Source organism: Entelurus aequoreus, linkage group LG22, assembly GCF_033978785.1.
Source record: "Entelurus aequoreus isolate RoL-2023_Sb linkage group LG22, RoL_Eaeq_v1.1, whole genome shotgun sequence".
Taxonomy (NCBI): domain Eukaryota; kingdom Metazoa; phylum Chordata; class Actinopteri; order Syngnathiformes; family Syngnathidae; genus Entelurus; species Entelurus aequoreus.
In genome coordinates this window covers 20,273,473-20,296,736 of record NC_084752.1, presented here as the reverse complement: position 1 = coordinate 20,296,736, position 23,264 = coordinate 20,273,473, and the positions used below count along the sequence as shown (strand labels likewise).

Below are 23,264 nucleotides of genomic sequence, written 5' to 3'. Positions count from 1 at the left end.
GCTCAAAGTGATGTCTGTGGTTGGTGGTCCTTGGAACCCACACGACGGCTTGAGACCGTTACAGCGCACTTAAAATCATTTTTTCCCCCCTCAAAACTCAACAGTGCGCCTTATAACCCGGTGCACCTAATGCAGGGGTGTCAAACTCATTTTAGATCGGGGGCCACATGGACAAAAATCTACTCCCAAGTAGGCCGGACTGGTAAAATCATGGCACGATAACTTAAAAATAAAGACAACTTCAGATTGTTTTCTTTGTTTAAAAATACAACAACCACATTCTGAAAATGTACAAATCATAATGTTGTTGGGGTTTTTTACACTTACATGTTGCGGTTAATAGTAATCTACCTTTATTTGTCGTTATTTATACTTTCTGAATAAATTATGTTATAATGTTCATCAGTCAACTCATTGGTGTTCATTTTCAATCTATCAAGATAAAACAATAATATCAAAATCAAATTACAGGATGTTATTTATGTAGTTTGCTAATTTTCCTCTGCGATGAGGTGGCGACTTGTCCATGGTGTACCCCGCCTTCCGCCCGATTGTAGCTGAGATAGGCTCCAGCGCCCCCGCGACCCCGAAGGGAATAAGCGGTAGAAAATGGATGAATGGATGGCTAATTTTCCTTGACTGGTGCACTAACTAGTGGTTAGAGTGTCCACCCTGACATTGGTAGGTCGTGAGTTCAAACCCCGTCCGAGTCATACCAAAGACTATAAAAAAAATGGGACCCATTACCTCCCTGCTTGATACTCAGCATCAAGGGTTGGAATTGGGGCTTAAATCACCAAAAATGATTCCCCGGCGCGGCCACCTCTGCTGCTCACTGCTGCTGCTCACTGCTCCCCTCACCTCACAGGGGGTGATCAAGGATGATGGGTCAAATGCAGAGAATAATTTCGCCACACCTAGTGTGTGTGTGACAATCATTGGTTCTTTAACTTTTTAACGTAACATCATGTGTTTTTGGTTTTTTTACATATGTAGCATCATCTACAAAAATACAAAGAATTGCTATTGCGACATCTAGTGGACACATTTAGAACAGCTGTTTTTTTATTCAAAAATTTCAGCTAATTTTTATACTTAGCAAACTCATCCTGCGGGCCGGATAAAACCTGTTCGCAGGGCCGTACGTTTGACACCCCTGACCTAATGTAAGGAATACATTTGGTTGAGCTTACCCACCTCAAAGCTATTTTATTTGGTACATGGTGTAATGATAAGTTTGACCAGTAGATGGCAGTCAAACATAAGAGATAAGTGTATACTGCCACTATGATGGCAATATGTCTCAAGTAAAGAACACCAACATTTTAAATGTTCCATTGAAATTATAGAACATTACACACGCCGTTAAAAAATCTATCAAAATGTTTTAGTATGACTTTGGTAAGCTATGAAGACGCACCACTTGAAGGATTGTTGGCACATTAAACATACGAGTATTATTACGGTGTGTGTATAAGGTAAGACATATTATCTGGCGTTTTGTTTTGCATTATTATGCAAAAGCAAATTTTCCTACCTTCTGGTACCTGCTGATCTGTATTTGGGATCTGCAGAAATCCTGAAATATTGCGTGTGTCCGCGCCGACGGCGTTCTTCTTTTTCCTCTATCTTTGTAACGGTACCGTGGAGTCTTCAGCTGGCAGTGTTTGCAAAACACAAATGTGTGTGGAGTGTGTACGTAATCCAAATGAATATGGTGTGACTGTGTGGTAAATATATTAGGGTTGTTACCAGGGGATGTTGAAGGTAAGTATTGAAATCCAGGCGGAAGTCCAGGCAGGCTCGGAAGTCCAGAGACAGGTGGATGGTTGAGGGCTGGAGCGAGGCGTCGTGGTCAGAGGGCAGGCGTGAGGTCTAGATCCGGAGAGCCAGTAGAGTCCAAAGGGGATCCGGGAAGACGAGACACACCGCTCGAAAACGGGGAAGGAAGACTGGAAGATGGATGACGACACAACACAGGACACAATGAGCACGACGGGGGAAGAACACAAAGAGCGAGGAAGCACATGCAAGGAGAGCTGGAGACGTAATAAGGCTTACTGTACGTGTACGAGTAGCTACGTTCTGGCACTGGAACGCAAGACGTGCTGGCTTATGTAGCCAGGTCTCTCATCACTGGCAGGTGTGTTGATTGCAGAGCGTTTGCAGCCACGTGGAGGCGCGACCGCAGCCGGAGGGCAATGCCCGTGGGCGTGTCCCGAGGTGCGCTCAGCAGAAAGAGAGGCGGCAGGTGTGCTCCTCAACTTTTCTCAGTCTTTTTCGCAACTTATGCCAGCTTTTTTGAAACGTGTTGTTGGCATCAAATTCCAAATTAGCTAATATTTGTAAAAAATAACAAAGTTTTCCAGTTCTAACGTTAAGTATCTTGTCTTTGCAGTCTATTCAATTGAATATAGGTTGAAAAGGATTTGCAAATCATTGTATTCTGTTTTTATTTACCATTTACACAACGTGCCAACTTCACTAGGTTTGGGGTTTGTAAAAAGCAACCGATATAAGATGATTTTGTATTTATTTATCTTGTCACTACGGTATCTTAATGCTCTGGGTTTAAACAGATCATGATAATTTCAGTAAAAATCCATGTCTGAACAATTAATTTGTTTTATTAAATCCTTTTTTGGGTTAAGGGACAATACTTTGCATTAATCTGGTAAAATGCCCCAGATATGCGATTTAATGTTGCTCAGGACCAGCTGCTAATTGTAAAACATTACCAGACAGCGTCGAGTTGTAACGCGCTGCATTTATTCTGATACAGTTACTCAAAAAACTTTTTAGATAAATTATACTTGTCAAAGTAGTAAAATCACTACTTTTACTGTTACATTGAGTTTCATTCTGATCGCTACATGAATATCATCTTTATAGGTCTGTCTTCAACTAAGGATTTTCATTGTCCAATTTGATTTGTTCCCCATCGTTGACAATCACTTTTTTTTTTTTAAAGAGATAACATATAATAGTGTATACTGACTGTTCATTAAGGGTCAGTAACATCTGCAATTATACGTGTATTTTCCAAAGTTAATTAAAGACGCTTATAAAAGGAATACATGAAAGTGAACGAAACAAAGATCTCATTATTATTTCCACCTCAAAAAAATGCTAAACTACAGTTTTTAAGGTCCTGGGATCTGGTGCAGCACCAAGAGGACATCAAACTTGACAAAATAGAGGAAGTAAAGGTAACAAAGTTTATATATGTGAACTTGTCGACGGATCATGACCTTTTTTAAAAGGAAAGCTACACATTTTGGGCAAGGCGGCGTGTCCCAGGGCCCACGCTGTGGCCAGTTTCACCGGGGTCGACGATGGGATTTCAGTCGGCCAGAGGCACGCGTTGGTACAAGGAGCTCTGTTCGGACTACGTAGCACCCTGACTACTCTAGTCTCAATCACGTCCCACATATAGAAACATCATCCTATTGCTATTAGTAAAATATTCCTGTTTGCAGAACAATAGAGCAGACCTGGGCAAATTAAGGCATGCGGCCCGTTAAGCTTTTCAATGTGGCCCACCGGACATTCCTCCAAATTTTTTTTAGATCTTTAAAATGGAAACTGTAGCTGCCATTATGATGTGCAGTGAGTTTTTAAAATGACCGTAAGTCTTGAACTATACAAAGTATTTCAATGGTTGGAATCTGCGCTTTTGCATGATATACTAGTTGCTATGGTAATCTAATTAGTTATTATGGGCATCTAAATCACAGCAGCTCAGACGAGGCACCAAGCAGTGTGGGCGGGGTTTGTTTCCACAGAGTGTTTCCAGAGCGGCCAGCCTGAAATGTGGGTGTCAGGGACAGACGCGGAAGGAGATTTTCACAACAAAGTTCTAAAGCTTAGTGATATATCACATGTATAAGATTGTAGGCGGTTTTTATTTTTTATTTTATTTCGCTGTTTGTTGCATTTTTGTTTGATTGTAAAATATGTCGATGGATAGGGGGTGTGACGTTCATATGTTGTCAATATTCAGTGTTTTATCCTTCATATTTAATATTGTAATTCCCACATTTTTATTTTCATGTATATTCTGGGTGTTTCATTCAATAAAAAAACATTCAAAATTCAATTCCGTTTTTTAAGGCGGTCTGTCATAACGTTTTTAGCATTCAATCAGACATTATTGTGAGGTTTTGAGTTAGTTTTCCTAAAAATAGATATACTGGCCCCCAGACACATTCCTACATTACTAAATACTTACCCATACTCAAGTAATCACTTGTATGACGTTTTTTTTACTTTTACTTGCGACATATTACTCTTAATTAAACCTTTTTTGAAATATTTGTAAAAAAAGAAAAGAAAAAAAGATTCAGGGTTTCATATTATTTGAAAAACTGTAAAAAAAATTTTTTAAAAAGTCCAATGTTGTAAAGTGAATGACTTAAACTCATAAATGTCAATCAATAAATATTTTAATTTATCAAGATGCACCTGTACATGCACAATATTTTTTTATTTTCATTAATGATAGAACCCATGCAAGAATGATATATGGGACCAAAAGGGGCAGATTGAATAAAATCACACCATGTACACTAGACAGATTTAATTTACATGTAGTGAAAATGAGCAGATATAATAAAAAGAGTAGAGAAAAACATTTATTCTGTACCTGCAGACTATCTTAAGTACAGAAAGTCCAGTTTGGCAGGACAATGTTTAAGTAAAAGACTCTTTTGAACATTTGTCACAGTAAACTCTTTAAAAATGTTTCTGGTGCAAGATTTGGTCCCTCATAAAATTGCTTAAAATCAAGCAGCAAAACGTTGGGCTATTCATTTAAAGGGGACCTAGTATGACGTTTTTTTTTTCAATTTTCAAAACACTTTCTTTTGGTCTACATCACAAACTGTGTTACAGGCTCCATCTTGTGGTACGCCAAAGAATCACTTGATTAAAGTACAGCGTTTTATTTTGCAATATCCTAACAGTGTTACTGTTCAAACTGTGTGTAATCTTACAGTGGCCATGAAATACTTCTTAAATAAAACCTCTGCCTTGTTTTATAATGAATACTTATGCCTGCTATGCTACTGTATTCTAATGTTAGTAATTATGGTGGTACTTGGAAAGCCAAATGTTTTTTGAGGTGGTACTCTAACATGGTCGTCTGCTAACACAGACCCGCAGACGTGAGCACATCACCCCTATATTAGCGTCCCTTCACTGGCTCCCTGTGCGTTACCGAATCAATTTTAAACTCCTTTTATTTGTTTTTAAATGTCTAAACAACCTCGCGCCAACATATCTCTCCGACCTCCTTCAGCCTTACTGCCCCACCCGATCCCTAAGATCAGCCGATCAGCTGCTACTGACGGTCCCTGACACAAGGCTGAAGCTTAGAGGTCACAGAGCTTTCGCCGCTGCTGCTCCCAAGCTCTGGAACAACCTACCTCTGAGTGTTAGACAAGCCTCCTCTCTTCCTGTTTTTAAATCTCTCTTAAAAACATACTTTTATTCCATGGCTTTTAACACTGAGTGATATCCATCCTGCAATGGCGCCCCATAACACACCTGCTGTGCACCTGTTTTTATATTTTATTTATTTATTTTTTATCGTGTTCTGTTTGTGTTGTGTTGTGTTTGCTCGGTTCTCGTATTATCTTTTAACCTGCCCATTGTACAGCACTTTGGCTACCCCTGTGATAAATGTTAAATGTGCTTTATAAATAAAGTTGATTTGATTTGATTTGATGGTCTACATCAGGGTTCCCCAACCTTTTTTCCAGGGACCGGTTTAATGTATGCATTATTTTCAGGGACCTGCTTTCTACGTGTGGCAGATAAAAAGAGCAAAAAAATTAGCTTTTGGCTACAATCTGTCACATTAACATTGTATATGTCCATTAATGTGCATTGTCCCATGTACTATAACAAAGGAGGTGTAATATACATCTATTAAAAGGCTTATTGGTGTTTAGTGCAGGGGTGTCAAACGCACGGCCCGCGGGCTGGATCAGGCCCGCGAACAGGTTTTATTCGGCCCGCGGGATGAGTTTGCTAAGTATAAAAATGAGCCGAAATTTTTGAATAAAAGAAACAGCTGTTCTAAATGTGTCCACTAGATGTCACAATAGCAATTCTTTGTATCTTTGTAGATGATGCTACATATGTAAACCACATGTTAGTGCACCAGTTAAGGAAAATGAGCAATATACATAAGTATGATGAACATTATCACATGATTTTTTCAGAAAGTATAAACGACAAATAAAGAGAATAATATTAACCGCAACATGTAAGTGTATAAAAACCAACATTATTTTTAATTAAAAAAAAACAATCTGAAGTTGTCTTTATTTTTAAGTTATCGTGCCCTGATTTTACCAGTCCGGCCCACGTGGGAGTAGATTTTTCTCCATGTGGCCTCCGATCTAAAATGAGTTTGACACCCAAGGTTTAGTGGGACAGGCGAAAGTTAAGTCAGAGAAAATGCGGTTATTTCTAAATTAATTATTGTTTCTGTGCGGCCCAGTAGCAAATGTGTCATGGACCGGTGGTTGGGGTATAGTGGTCTACATAACATGTAATGATGGTTATTTGGTCATAGTTTTGCATACCTTTTGCTGTCAAGACATATCTTCAAGCCACTTTTTAGCTGCCCCACCTCACCCCCTCCCGCTGACTGAAACTTCGTTCCCGCCTCGGTGGCCATATTTGTAGTTTAAAAGAGAAGCTTCCCACAAGCAAAATACTGAAAAATCTCTTATTCTAAGTATATTTAACTTTTAAGATGAAACATTAACGGCAACAGCGATTAATTTTAACATCCAATAATACGTATGATGTAGAGTCAGACCCGGAGCAAAAAGGAACCGATGAAGAAAGGCTAGAAATAAACGCATCTCAATGGTTCATACTATATCTGTCGCCCCATTAATCTTATTCTTAAAAGTATGTCATAGGAAAATCATTCTTTATATTCCCGCAGGTTGGCGGAGCTGTGGTTCTAAATTAGAAGGTTAAGCTACAAGCTACACTACAAATCAAGCTAACATTGCTAACGTATCCTTCAAACAATGCCAATCTACTGTTAATAAATCCATCTTTATATTGCCGTACGTTTGTGAAGCAGGAATCTTCGAAGTGGTCGGCACACACGAAGAAACACTACTTACAAGTTAAAGGGACATCGCCGCAAAACGAAAAAGTTAGCCAGGCAATTTTTAGTTCTTCAAATGAAACTGGAAGTGTGTGGAGTGACAGGTGTTGGTTAATACAACAAATAAAATTCAGCATTTTCGTTCCTCGGCTCATACTTTGGGCTTGTTGTCGGGCAGACTACAAACATATATTTTAAACGTATTTTTAAAATGGTGAATTATTCTGGTAAATTTCTACCATACCTAGGAAAAACGTCAGAAGTTGTGCAAATTCCAAACAGCTCGTTTAGCGGAAGTATGAAGATTATTTTATAAATATCTCGGGAAGGCCTCCACGGCCTGATTTTAATTTTCCGGGACCAAATACACAAAAACAGGTACCAATAGGTAGGAAATGTTGGTTTGGCAAAATAGGTCCCCTTTAAATAGAACCGTGAAGGGCAGTTATATTTCGTTAAAATATAGTTAGCAAAAAAAACAAATATTGATCCATCCATACTTCTCTTTTGGGAGAGTTGTTGAAACTAAACAGCTACTGGATGCATAAGAGCAGCAGAAGCGACTGGAGCTGCAGGAGGAGACTCTTTGCCTTTGTAGCCCAGAGAGAGGATGTGTTCTTGCAGGTGTGTGATCCACTGCTCTTGGACAGACAGTGGCCCGTGAAACACTTTTTCACAAAATCTGTCCAAAAAAAAGTTCAAACACAAAGAAGTGTGCTCAGAATAGTGCAGTGGAAAATGAGGCATTGTGTGGCCACCTGGAGGCAGAAGACTTCAACTGCAACATGGTTTCATTTCATTGATAGAATATATAGGAAAAAATATATACGTTTTTTTGTGAACACTATTAAGTGGGTTTTTAATTATCTTTAACAATGTGGTTTGACGTACAGCAAACCCTTGTTTATCGTTAATTGTTCAGAGTCTGACCGTGTTAAATTAAATTCCATAAGTAAGAATTATTGTGTATATATAGATATATATACACATTATCCATCCATCCATTTTCTACCGCTTATTCCCTATATCTTTATATACAGTGTATGTGTACATATATATGTATATAAATACATATATGTATGTGTGTGTATGTGTGTATATATATATATATATATATATATATATATATATATATATATATATATATATATATATATATATATATATATATATATATATATATATATATATATATATACTGTATGTGTATGTATATATATATATACACACACACACACACACACATATATAGACACACAGTGAATATATATATATATAGTATGTGTATATATGTGTGTGTGTATATATATATATATATATATATATATATATATAGTATGTGTATATATGTGTGTATATATATGTATATATAGTATGTGTATATATACATATATATATATACATATACATGTGTGTGTGTGTGTGTGTGTATATATTTATATGTGTGTGTCTATACACACACAGTATGTGTGTGTATATATATATATATATATATATATATATATATATATATATATATATATATATATATATATATATATATATATATATATATATATATATATATATATATGTATATATATATGTATATACATATATGTGTATATACACACACACACATATATATTCAGTGTTGGGACTAACGCGTTACTAAGTAAGAATTATTGTGTATATATAGATATATATACACATTATCCATCCATCCATTTTCTACCGCTTATTCCCTATATCTTTATATACAGTGTATGTGTACATATATATGTATATAAATACATATATGTATGTGTGTGTATGTGTGTATATATATATATATATATATATATATATATATATATATATATATATATATATATATATATATATATATATATATACTGTATGTGTATGTATATATATATATACACACACACACACACACACACATATATAGACACACAGTGAATATATATATATATAGTATGTGTATATATGTGTGTGTGTATATATATATATATAGTATGTGTATATATGTGTGTATATATATGTATATATAGTATGTGTATATATACATATATATATATACATATACATGTGTGTGTGTGTGTGTGTGTGTATATATTTATATGTGTGTGTCTATACACACACAGTATGTGTGTGTATATATATATATATATATATATATATATATATATATATATATATATATATATATATATATATATATATATATATATATATATATGTATATATATATGTATATACATATATGTGTATATACACACACACACATATATATTCAGTGTTGGGACTAACGCGTTACTAAGTAACGCGTTACTGTAACGCCGTTAGTTTCGGCGGTAACTAGTAATCTAACGCGTTATTTTTTATATGCAGTAACTCAGTTACCGTTACTGCATGATGCATTACTGCGTTATTTTACGTTATTTTTATGTAGTATCGGCTAGAAACAGAAGATTTGAGTGTGTTTTATTGGAGCGCTCCGGTGGAAAAGAAGAGGCGTGCTTTCTGTGGGTGGGGGAAAGCACGCCTCCCCGCAGGGGAGATGTGCCTCCAGAGCCGTACTTCGGGGCTAACAACCTTCACTTTACCCGGAAGAGGGTCTTTACAGCTGAGGGTGAATGACGAGCCCGGCGGTTTGCTGCAACTTTGTGACTTTATTGGACGCAGCCATCCACCAAGCTAGAGCACCTGCACGCACTCACTGTCGCCGCTCCCTCACCTCTCTCGCCCACTCACTCACTGACGTCACTCACCTCACATGCTGTCATATCTTAAAGGGCCACACACACACACACACACACACACACACACACACACACACACACACACACACACACACACACACACACACACACACACACACACACACACATACGCTACTCTCATAACAACTAACAAGACATCATGGCGAAGCCAGAAGTCGAGTTTTTTAACATGGAGACATTCTCAATACTTTTCTTTTGTCGAGCACAAAGAAAATAACATTTTAGTTAAATGTAAGTTGTGTCTTGGATCAAAGATCCTATCTACTTAGAGTTAAAATTAAAGTCCCATTATGTTGCAGCTATTTAAAATAGTTTTGTCAATTTTTTCTGGCCTGAAATAAATTGGCCCTTTGAAACATATCTTTGTCTTTGTGTGTTGTATGTAGACCACATTGCTTTCTGAGTTCAGTGATGCAAATGCATGTCAAGTTGATCAACAGATTGTATTATTCTCCAGTGCAATAACAGTACTGAAATGAAGGCTAGAAGGGCATTAATGGGAGCCTTAAAAAAAAGGGGAAAAAAAGAAGTAACTAAATAGTTACTTTTCACAATAACGCATTACTTTTTGGTGTAAGTAACTGAGTTAGTAACTGAGTTACTTTTGAAATAAAGTAACTAGTAACTGTAACTAGTTACTGGTTTTCAGTAACTAACCCAACACTGTATATATGTATATACATATGTGTATATACATTAGAGCTGTCAAAATATTAAAATATTTAACCCGGTTATTCGCATTTTGTTCATAGTTAACTCAAAATTAATCGCAGAAAGATATACAATTTTTTAAATCATTAATAAGTGTATCTTAGTCAGATCATTTTAAAGTTTTTAATACCATGACTAGACAAATAATTTGCTTTAATTAAGGGTTTTAAAAATTATGCATTTTGAATCAGCTCAACACAAAATGGATATAAACACGCTTTTCAAGAGAATACATTTTTTAAAAAGCATTGACGACTTCAAGATAGATATTTAAACGGTGTACATTTTCAAAAGATAGGCGTGGTTTCATTTGCAATCTGGGAATGCCTTCAGAAACGAACCTCTTGCAGACAGAATCAAAAAACTAGTTATAAAAGTGACAGTGGAGCAAAATGTACACCAAAGCATATCCAATACATATTATCTAGACCACAAGGAATTCAAATCATCATAGGTCCCCTTTTAAGTTATAGTCGTACAGTGTATAAAGCTACTTTCTGTATGTAAATTTAGCAAAGCATGTTTGTGTTTTCCCCACTAACCTGCACTTGAGGGAGTAAACTTTTCCGACAAGTTTGACCAAAGGAGTTAAAGGAGGTTTGGGCAGCAGTGCCGGGATGTTGCCGGATTTTGATAGTTGCTGGGAGTTGGTGTCTTGATTTTCTTCTTCTGCAGGTGGAGGTTGTTTTGGGACCGTACGTTCTGTTAAAAAAACAAAAACAGAAGTTATAATGACGCTTACAGTATAAGAGAAAGGAATTAACGACAAATAGACAAGTCATCTTGCTGTTTCATTGCACACCTCTTGGAGAGCGCACACCAGTGCTTCCACATGGTGCTTCAGGGTGGGTGTGGCCTGGTGGCTTTTTGGATGAACCAGGAGAAATGCCCTGGTCCTCTTTGCCCAATGAATGTCCTGAAATCTTCATGTTGGGAGCAGGCAAAGACTCAGAGTCTGACGACATATAGAATATTGAAGACCCTTTCTGGGAAGAGAATGGTGCAGAAAAAAAAAATCAACCAGCACACAACATCAACAAACATGGTCACACATAACACAACCTGCTTATTGAACTTTGTAGATATTATAAAAAAAATCCAATCAACATAAAAATAAAATTAAATCTAAATTACACCCATTTAAATCCATTGTGGTGAAAATGCAAAACAGTCTTTCCAAACTTATACATGTTGGACGCATTTTAGCTGCTTGATATTTCTGATTGATTAAAAAACTTTAAGGACCATGTAAACAAGGTATGACTTTAACTTTTCACATTCTCTTAATACCCAAGTATAATATTTTTTTATTATATATCCATTATATAAGTTTGGACACCCCTGAAAATGATTTAAATGAGTAATAGCAAATACATTTTCCTTTTAATTAGTTGTTGTGCACTACTGACTTTGTTTTGGTCATGTATGTAATAAAACATAATAAGGAAGTAGTTCAAATATTGTGTTGATAGTGCTAAACTGGCAATAGCACTCACCATAAATACATTTAAAAATATACAGTTAATACATGTGATCGGTATCAGACTATCTTACTCATCGATGATAGGTATCAGAACATAAATATTGCTCCATTATAGTAAAACGAGTTTACAGCAGTGCATAAGTCACCTTCTTGATGCTCAGGTCTCCCTCTCGATAGCGCTTTCTGAGAGCAGCCACCTTGGCAGGGTGCTTCTGCATCACCTCGCTCAGGTGTTCGATCGGCGAGGTCGCCCCTTCCGCCTTCCATTCACTAATGCCCAGCTGACGAAGATGGGCCCGTGCGTGACTGGCCAGCGCTGTGCGGTTTTCAAAAACGAAGCCGCAAACCTCGCAGGATTTGTCTGACATGGACACAAGCACAAGAGTCAAGTTTATTACGCAATGACCTCAATCTATACAAATACTGAGGTTAGTTACTCTTATCACACCCTATCAATAAAGTCAGAGTGTTAGTAACTTTATTAAGTGCTTCACTGGTTAAGTATGAGAGTTAACAAGGTTAAAATATGAATCAAAAATGTGCTTGTAAAGTAAATAAAGCTTAATGTTTGACTCTGGAAAATATTAATTATATTTCCATTTTGGGAAAAATAATTCAATCAATCAATGTTTACTTATATAGCCCTAAATCACAAGTGTCTCAAAGGGCTGCACAAGCCACAACGACATCCTCAGCTCAGATCCCACATCAGGGCAAGAAAAAACTCAACCCAATGGGATAACAATGAGAAACCTTGGAGGGGACCGCAGATGTGGGGATTATTTATTAATTAATTGATATTAATTATTATTTTGAAATCCTAGTGTCCTATATATATATATATATATATATATATATATATATATATATATATATATATATATATATATATATATATATATATATATATATATATATATATATATACTGTATATATATATATATATATATATATATATATATACTGTATATATATATATATTTTTTTTTTTTATTATCGCAAGAGTTTCAAATGCTGTACTTCTTAGTTGCGTGGCGAAGTTGGGAGAGTGGCCGTGCCAGCAATCTGAGGGTTACTGGTTCAATCCCCACCTTCTACCATCCTAGTCACGTCCGTTGTGTCCTTGAGCAAGACACTTCGCCCTTGCTCCTGATGGGCCTGGTTAGCGCCGTGCATGGCAACTCCCACCATCAGTGTGTGAATGTGTGTGTGTGAATGGGTGAATGTGGAAATAGTGTCAAAGCGCTTTGAGTTCCTTAAAAAAAAGGTAGAAAAGCGCTATACAAGTACAACCCATTTACCATTTTTATATTTTTTGTTTCTCACACTGAAAACTATTTGAGCTTGGATATAAAATGCATTCAGAGTCATGCATTTATTCAACAGAGCATAAAAATAAAGAAACCACTTAAAAGAATGTACAATCAGAGGGTAGAGTGCTGCTTGCTGTAACCTCCTTTCAGGATCCTGTCTTGAATTTGATCGGGAAATGTGCAAATAGTATTATTATTTATTTAAAGGGACATGCAGAAAATAAATATATAACACAATTTAATGCACAAATATTAATATTTATTTTATGCTAGTTTTATTTAGATTTTTTTATGGCACATAAGGCTGTGCCTCATCTGCTTTCCCCTCACAACAGAAATTATTTTATTAATATCTTTTCATATAGAACAAGTCTATAAGTTGTGTTTTTAATTAAGTATCTTATTTGTCTTATTTGCAAGACAGTGTCATTTATGGCTTTATAATTTCTTATCTGCTGTTTATCGTGTGCAGAGCAGCTATCACATTAATTTAATAACATGTCTTTATTTTTACTTTCGAGATTAATGTAGACTTTTTCTATTGCTTTCTATAATGAAAATGTAAATACTCTACACTGCATGCATGCGTATTGGTGTACCAATTATTGGTCCAATCACTGATGCCTTACCTATGATCAAAGCCTCACTCTTGCCACTTGGAGTCTTCTCTTTCATGGAGTAATCCAGAGGTGAGGAGCAGGAATTTGAGGTTGTCTCCGATGTCCTTTTAGAACGCTGAGGGCTGAAGGAGGCTTTCTTCAACAATGCAGCCTCACCGGGAAAAAAGCCCTTATCGTGGTTTTCACCCTGCATCATAATATCATAGAGGAGATCAATCGGCGACGTCTTGATTGACCAGGTGAGACCAAGCTGACGCAGGTGGGCGCGGGCGTGGCACGAGAGGGCTTTGCGGGTCTCAAAGAGCTGACCGCAATAGTCGCAAAGGACTGTTGGTGGCGATTGTTCATCTGTTGCAGATGCTGGGCGATAAGAAGGAGAAATTGATGCAACAAAACAAGCGAAACTCGAGCAAAACAAGTGCTAAAAACGTTACCTGCACTGAGAGACAGTGAAGAAGTTACAGGAGGTGATGAGGTCAGAGTGGGGGTGATGCTGCTGCTACAGCTGGATCCAATCAGTGCAGAAACATCAACCTCAAAAGGCTCCGGCTTGGGCTTTTTGAGGAGGGGGTCCACTGCCAGACGAAAGCCCTTCTTAGCCTTTGGAGCCCGATTCCCTGGAATCTGGGGAGACTTTGCAGGGCTCTGGAAAAAGGAGGGTCTAGATTGCCCTGTGACTGGAGATCGAGGCGGTGAAGGTAGTGGGGACGTTGGTGCTGAAGAAGGAATCGCGTTGGAGCTGGACGTACTTTTCACTTTAGGGTGGCGCATGGTTTCCAACACACCGCTGTTCACCAGATCCTGGACAGTGTCGATAGCTGACTCTGCCTTCCCCAGCAGGTCAAGCACCCCCATCTGACGCAAGTGAGAGCGTGCATGGCTGGCCAGACCTCTTCGGTTTTTACATTTCTCCCCGCAGAGAGTACAGGTGCACATCTCTGAGGGCTTTGATCTTTTACAAGGAAGAGACGTGGGGGAAGTGGACACTTCTGAGGGACGTTTAATGGGAGTCCCAAGTAGACTGTTTGGAGAACGGGGCTCCTGTTGATCCTTGCTGACGGACTTGAGCTTGTCCTCATTCATGATCTGGTACAGAAAGTCAATAGGGCTGCCCTTGATCTCACTTTCAGGGATTCCGATCTGCCGTAGATGGAAGCGGGCATGGCTGGACAGACCTTTCTTCGTTTCATACCAGCAGCTACAAAGCTTGCAGACGTAGACTTCATCGTTGTTTTGTGACGCTGCAAAATTGGGGAAAAAAGATCAGTCAAAAGTATCTTGTTTCATTTATTATCTGTATAACTTATTAGGGATGTTGCGATCAGGGTTTTATGCTGCCGATACCGATTTACGAGTTTTTCGGGATGCAAGTTGTATCTCAGATAACTGTTATGTAGTGATGGTCAGATGAAGCCTCATGAAGCTTTTGAACCACTTGAGCCATTGGTTGGAGAATCTCTCAAAGCTTCATGCATGCTTTGGGACAAGAAACCAGCTGCTGGCCAAATGTATAATTAAAAACAACTATCTTAACCGCATAATGTGTGATGCATTGAATGGTTGCATCTGTTATGGCTCTTGGAAATTACAATAAATCCAAATAAATGTTTGACCGAATGGTTTTGCTAGTTAAATGAACACATGTATAATAAAAGATATTATATGTATTATAGACAACATGGTAGTATAATATGATGTGGCAGGTTGAATTATGTTTTTCTGTCAACTTGAAGTAAATGGCATGAAGAGGAAGATGATCATTAAAAGTAACTTAGACAATGATGTACAGAACAAGGGAGATTTAGTTCATTTTTATTTTTGGCATCAAGCGATTCTTTTTTTTCCCTTGACAAAACCTCTCCACCCTCCAGCTATTGAATTCTGGTTGCTGGTAAAAAAAAATAAAAATAAGAACAGCATGTTTGACCTTGTTGAACGTAATGAAAACAGTGGTAAACGCATTTGAGAACTGACGTTGCAGAGGATCGAACACACATTATGGTAAATTGTCTGTATTTATGTAGCGCTTTCCTATACCTGAAATGACACCCAATACGCTTTACATTGAACGTCACATTCACCCATTCACACAAACACATTCAAACACAGATGGTGGAAACTGCCATGCAAGGCGCTAACCACGACCCAGCAAGAACAAGGGTGAAGTGTCACAACGTGTTATGTGGCATCGAATGTAAGAGTGCAAACCATTACGCTTCCAAAGTCTTATTGAAAAGTCCAAATGTTACTTGGCTCTTTAATATTGCTAACAAAGCGGTGAATGGCTTGAATTAAGTTTGCCATTTAATTTAATATCATGCACCATTATTCTTTGAATTTATTGGCATTTCAAAAACTGTTTTTATTCTCTATCCACATTCCGAACTGACAACACCTTCCAAAAGCCCACATTTTCAATGGAGCTAGGGCGTTTTTTATGGGTTGTGAAATTTCCTGGCAAAATCTCAACTGCGTCCCGAAACAGTCAAGTGGTACAACCGTGCAGTGAGGCTTAAAGGCCTAGTGAAATGATTTTTTAAAATTTAAACGGGGATAGCAGATCCATTCTATGTGTCATACTTGATCATTTTGCGATATTGCCATATTTTTGCTGAAAGGATTTAGTATAGAACAACGTCGATAAAGTTCGCAACTTTTGGTCTCTGATAAAAAAAAACCTTGCCCCTACCGGAAGTAGCGTGACGTTGTTAGTTGTTCACTCCCTCATATTTTCCTATTGTTTTCAACGCAGCTAGAGCTTTTCGGACCATTACCCCATTAATTTGAGCGAGGATGAAAGATTTGTGGACGAGGAACGTTAGAGTGACGGACTAGAATGCAGTGAAATACATTTTTTTTTCCGCTCTGACCGTAACTTAGGTACAAGCTGGCTCATTGGATTCCACACTCTCTCCTTTTTCTATTGTGGATCACGGATTTGTATTTTAAACCACCTCGGATACTATATCCTCTTGAAAATGAGAGTCGAGAACGCGAAATGGACATTCAGTCCCTTTTATCTCCACGACAATACATCGACGAAGCTCTTTAGCATGAGCTAACGTGATAGCGTCTGTCTCAAATGCAGATAGAAACAAAATAAATAAATCCCTGACTGGAAGGATAGACAGAAGATCAACAATACTATTAAACCATGTACATGTAACTACACGGTTAATAGATCTCAGCCTGGCAAAGCTTAACAATGCTGTTGCTAACGACGCTAAGGCTGACTTAGCAACTTAGCAACCGGACCTCACAGACCTATGATAAAAACATTAGCGCTCCACCTACGCCAGCCAGCCCTCATCTGCCCAGCTCATCAACACCCGTGCTCACCTGCGTTCCAGCGATCGACGGCGCGACGAAGGACTTCACCCGATCATCCGTGCGGTGGCCGGTTAGCATCGGCTAGCGCGTCTGCTATCCAAGTGAGTAATCCTGGTTGTGTTGCTACAGCCAGTCGCTATACACCGATCTCACCTACAACGTTCTTCTTTGCAGCCTTAATTGTTCATTAAACAAATTGCAAAAGATTCACCAACACAGATGTCCAGAATACTGTGGAATTATGAAATGAAAACAGAGCTTTTTTGTATTGTATTCAATGGGGAAGGCATACCTCTGTTCCCCGGGCTACGTCACGCGCATACGTCATCCTCCGAAGGCTTTTTCAACCGGAAGTGTGGCGGGAAATTTAAAATTGCACTTTATAAGTTAACCCGGCCGTATTGGCATGTGTTGCAATGTTAAGATTTCATCGTTGATATATAAACTATCAGACTGCGTGGTCGGTAGTAGTGGGTTTCAGTAGGCCTTTAACTGCATCATCCCAAAGTGGTCACATGGTATGGCCTGGCACCCAGGCTTCACACGTCATCATTTCTGACTTCTCCCATACATGACGCAAGCCTCAAAACACGCTTTGCGGAAACGCCCCCCCATCATATCCCTTCACTATTGTTATGCTTTAGGTTGCAATCCAAAATCAGGTTACCAGCGTCCACACCGCTACGTAGTGAAGCTAATGCATGGAATGGAAACATCCACAGTCGGACTCGCTAGCATTAGCTTATATCGTTTTAACTTGGTTTTTTCAACTCTGGAAACGAAAAAAGTGTGGAGGACTGTGCTAAGAGGGAGTAGCGAATGATATTCATTGGATTAGAGAAACAATTAAAAATAGGACTGAGTACAGCACTTATGCTAATCTCTACCATACTGAAGAAGCCAAGGGTGTTTAAATATTATCTAAAAGACATGTATCCATGAAAATATAGAAAAGCTGCTGATTGTGTTTTTGACTGAGAAAAAGCTTGTAGGAGATATCGTAATAGTCCACTCTCCAAGGTAAAGGTTGTAAATGATTACTACTTTACTTCCTACACCTACTGCAGTTGTTTGTAGTACATTGCTCGGTATTGTTTTTCAAACGATATTTCTTATGTAAAAGTTATTTTTTCTTTTTAAGAGGCATGCTACCTTTTAAAATTGTGGTGTTAGGGTGAGCGGGCGTCAAGCACCATTCAAATTAATTTAAATTATTTTCAATGGGCAACACTGTTTGCAATACGAGCTTTTCAAGGTACGAGCTGCGCCACAGAACCAATTAAACTTGTATCTCAAGGTACCACTGTAGTTAATCACTCAGAGGGTCTCTTACCTAGCGTGATGGGAGCATCAGTTTCAAGAGGCGCCCACATTGGCTTTGGGGTTATTGTTTGGTGTGCCGAAGAAGACAAACGACTGCCCTCATGTCGTCTTACAGCTGACGGAGATGTGGCGAAAACCAAAGCCGCTGATGGTCTGACCGGAGATCGTTGTTGAGCCATCTCTTTTGGGGTTGCCATGATTATACCGCTGGTTTACAATCTGTTGGAGCCTGATGAGGATCTCTTGCGCACTCTCTCTTTTCTTGTTTAGGTAGAGTATAAACCAAGCTGAGGATGCAGAAATATACAATAAAAGATTGCAATTTACATCACAACAGTTGAGGTAAGAGAAAGGCTGTACTGCAAATCATCTAAGAGATTTAAAGGAACAAGAATATTTGAACACAAAAACAGCATACTCAGGGCATTGAAGCAATCACAACTGGACAGTTCAATATGATAGAACAAGACTGAGTGCTAGGTGCCAGATTCAAAGTATTTACCCTCTACAGGAGGGGGCACGCCCCAACAAGAATGGTTTTGCTATTGTTGTGCAAAACGACAACTGTTGAGATGCAAAGAAGAGCAAACTTTGTCATAACAGATGTTAGAATGGAATCACTCTAGTCAGCATTCCATTTAGTTGTATCAATAGTCAAGGGGGCAACTATAACCAAAAGTGGCTATGTCCTGTTATATTTAAATGACTGCATCTCTTAGGAAGAGTTGGAAGGACCGCCATATATGTGGAGGATAGTTGGTGTCACAGACCGATTTTGATAAGGTCATGCATGAGTGAGATCGGCCGATACCAATACCGATCACATGTATTCACTGTAAATTTTACAATCAATTTATTCTGAGTCCCAATGACAGTTAAACAATATCAACACACTATTTCAACTAGTTTCTTATTGTTTGATTACATACAATTGTTTGCGAAAAACAAAGTCAAAAGCACACAGTAACTACACAAAAGCCAAAAATACAATCTGCTACTTGGTTAAAATAAAATAAAATAAAATTTGGTTTTAGTCCTTAAAAGTCATCTTGTGTCCAAGGAATTACTCAATGAGTTTGTAAACATTAACAAAAACAACGGAAAATGTATTTTGAGGAAATAAAAATATCAATATCATTCTAGTATTGATCATATACTGATACTACCTGTGGTATCGACATCACCAATTAATGGATTAATCAGCTATCCTCTTACGTGTTGAGTACTGACTGTGACAATGCTGACACTTGTTATATTATCCTCTCTGTAGGCGCTTATTAATCTACTTAAATTATTGTTAAAATCTCCTTACTTTTAGCTGTAATGTGGGTACATCTACACTTGTTAAAGTTTACTAAGCACTTTTTCCTTGGTGTTGTTTCAAACTAACTTGGCAGTTAGCTTAACTATTAGCATGCCTGCTAGTGTGTAACCTCGTTCTCTAGTGATAAGGTTACTTGATGATAATTAAATGGGCAGTTTGCAATGTTAACACAGATGCATAAAGGTCGCTAACTTTCTATTGTATTTTACGCAGTATACCCCACCCTCCACGGCTTCTAGGATGTAAAAAGATGTCCATTAGGTAACACGTATATGTGCATCAGCTTTGGGGGTTGTCGGCTTGAAGTTGCGATTTGGATAATTAGTGCTATCTATCATTGAATGCATAGTGTATTATAACAACAACATGACTGCAAACTGTTTGGTGCTTCCTGCATGTATGTGTTGAGGACAGGGTGAGGACGGCCGTGAAAAAACAATCATTTTATTCGGGCCGGCAAACATTTTAATTACATAAATTTAAAGGAGTAATTGTGAAAAATATAAACAATTTTAAAACAAATGCGTTCTGTTACGCAACTAATGGTGACAGAATCTAGCCGGTGGTGATCTTGTTACATTTTGTTTTGAAAAACTATACTGTGAGCAAGTTGCAAACAGACCCTTTAAGATACTAAAAAATGCAGTTTGTTTGGTGCAATTTAGGTGATTATTATTAGTTTATTGGAGCCGCTCCACACTGTGTATGGAGGCACATAATTAGCTGCTAGCCGCTTTTTTGGCATTAATCAGCAATGGCGATCACATATTTTTCAGGATAATTGGCGGATACTGATTGATCGGCACATACCTAGTGAAATAGTTTTATTACAAAACATGCATCACAATAAAATCAAGTGTATTTTAAAAGGTAATAACATTGTTTCACACATATAAAACATTGTGAACATTTTGTAATGGGAGAGAGGGCTTCCATATAAAATTCTGCGTAGGGCCACAGTGTAGCCTGGGGCGGCTCTGCATAAAACACATGTTTGCAAATGGCATAATCATTTTTAGAATGATGAGAAATGTGTGCTTGCGCTTTTTAAAATGGCTATCATCCTAAACGATGAAGACTCCCCTTCCCAACCTAATGTTGTCACAACTTTAGGAAGTCAACGTGTGGAAACTTGCTTGGTGCCTAGCATGATTGGTTGCTTTTTGTTGGAAAATATCTGCCAGAAAGTGTATTTTCATATGTAACTATTGTGTATATTTATAAACCGGAGTAAAGCAGTAATGACAAGAATTAGTTTTTTTGAGGGAGCCGACCCTATACCCCTGACAAATCGCAACAAGGGGAGGTCAGTGGAGAATTGATAGTAAACATCCCATCTTTTTACCTTTACGATTGTCACGACCAGGGCGCATTCCAATGCGCACTCATCTGTGCGCGCTGCTGATTGCGCCTCCAAGAGCGCACTTGTGCGCGCCACTCCAGCAGAGGCTGCAATCAATCACCGGCAATCAGCACACCTGAAGCTAATCATCAGACCCGCCTTCATAAGCCTGCACAACCTGCTATCCCGGGCCAGAACGTAGTGACCTGTCCTGCACAGTAAGCCAAACCAGTCTAGCTCTGTGCAAACTCTCTCTTTTTGTTTCTCTCCCCTCCGTATTGATTGTCTCGTGTTTTCTTGTCGATCCAGAATCCTCCCTCCGTTTCCGCGTTACGAGCTGCGCGTCTCGTGTCCCTTACGTTCTTTCTGCTTCCCTGACTGCCTCTTGGATCTCGACCTCCCGCCTGGACACGGACCATCTACGCCTCGCTATAGCCCCCGAATACCTGCTTGTCTCACGGACATTCGAGCCTGTTTTCCCCCCATTGGACTTCCGCCTCTCTCGCTCAACACTCACGGTAACACTTAGCAGTTAATTCCAACACATAGTCACACTCCATACATATTTGGATTAGTTCACTCTCCATTCCCCTTGTTGGTTTATATTATTATATATACTTGTATGTAAATAAATAAATGATAAATGGGTTATACTTGTATAGCGCTTTTCTACCTTCAAGGTACTCAAAGCGCTTTGACACTATTTCCACATTTACCCATTCACACACACATTCACACACTGATGGCGGGAGCTGCCATGCAAGGCGCTAGCCAGCAGCCATCAGAGGCAAAGGGTGAAGTGTCTTGCCCAAGGACACAACGGACGTGACTAGGAAGGTAAAAGGTGGGGATTGAACCCCAGTAACCAGCAACACTCCGATTGCTGGCACAGCCACTCTACCAACTTCGCCACGCCGTCCCAATAAAACATAGCCAAACTACATTCCTGCTGTCTGTGCCGTCTACTCCTCCTGTACACAACAACAATACATGTTTTTGTTATTTGCTGTTATTTTAGCTTTTTCGTTCAATTATATTTTTTTAAAGAATAAAAGAAAACAAGATTTGGACAAGTCAAGACTTCATAATTGGGATATAGTATATATTGGCAACACTGCAGCTGTTTATAAAATGTAAAAATGTATTATAAATACAAACTATAACGAAATATGATGTATTTGATTCTTACCTCATAAATGTGTTGTTTAATTCCTTCTTCGAGTTTGATAAGAAGAGTCGAATTTACCTATTAGGATCAAAGTGACAGTGCATTAAAAAAACATTTATTATTATTAATTATATAGTTATTACAATTAAAAATGAACTGGCGCTTTAGGTGGTTACTTTACATTGTGCAATGGTAAATAAAGCTACGCAATAACTATGCAATAGAGGAATAAATAAGGAAGTCATAAACCAAAAAACAGATTTGTAGATCGACAGATTAGTCAACGTGCTACAAATCGGTTCTGATCCAAATGTTCACTCTGATCCACCCTTTGTTTTGCTATGCAAGCATGCTAAGGTCACATCAACTGCAGTTGTAAATAAACAGTTTAGAGGTAACGGATTATGCAGTAACACACCCACCCCGCTAAAAAGAAAAAACTAATAGATATCTGGTAGAAAATAAGTTAATTTACCTGTAAACAAATAACGACTACCTCTACTAGCGGCAACATCAGTGAGACATGCTAAACGGAAGTAGCAGCACGGGGCTGTGTTTTTCCCTTCAAAGTAATGCCACAGGTTTGATTCGAAACATTCCATACTCACTGAAATATACATTAAACGTGTAAAATATAATTAGATGTACTGAACACACCCATTGAACATTGATTGAATAATAGATAACAAATAAGCGAAATAGGCAGCGCGAGTAACTCTTAATTTGAAGTAATACTGTACTTCCTCCTT

At 38.2% G+C, this 23,264-nt stretch overlaps 1 protein-coding gene across 2 annotated transcripts; it reads right to left on the bottom strand.

Annotated features, from left to right (window-relative positions):
* Positions 1-4,414: 4,414 nt before the first annotated feature.
* wiza (WIZ zinc finger a) lies at positions 4,415-23,231 on the bottom strand. 2 transcript variants are annotated; one of them, XM_062032572.1, is made up of 11 exons: positions 23,173-23,231; positions 22,991-23,077; positions 22,537-22,593; positions 21,351-21,454; positions 18,692-18,968; positions 14,463-15,269; positions 14,038-14,388; positions 12,241-12,455; positions 11,414-11,597; positions 11,154-11,313; positions 4,415-7,817 (listed from the first exon to the last, which is right to left on the bottom strand). In XM_062032572.1, the coding sequence occupies exons 5-11, from the start codon at positions 18,876-18,878 to the stop codon at positions 7,661-7,663; spliced, it is 2,061 nt and encodes a 686-aa protein (XP_061888556.1). In that variant the 5' UTR covers positions 18,879-18,968; positions 21,351-21,454; positions 22,537-22,593; positions 22,991-23,077; positions 23,173-23,231; the 3' UTR covers positions 4,415-7,660. The 2 variants fall into 2 exon arrangements, with proteins under 2 accessions (XP_061888556.1, XP_061888555.1); XM_062032571.1 differs by lacking the exon at positions 21,351-21,454.
* Between the last annotated feature and the right edge of the window lie 33 nt (positions 23,232-23,264).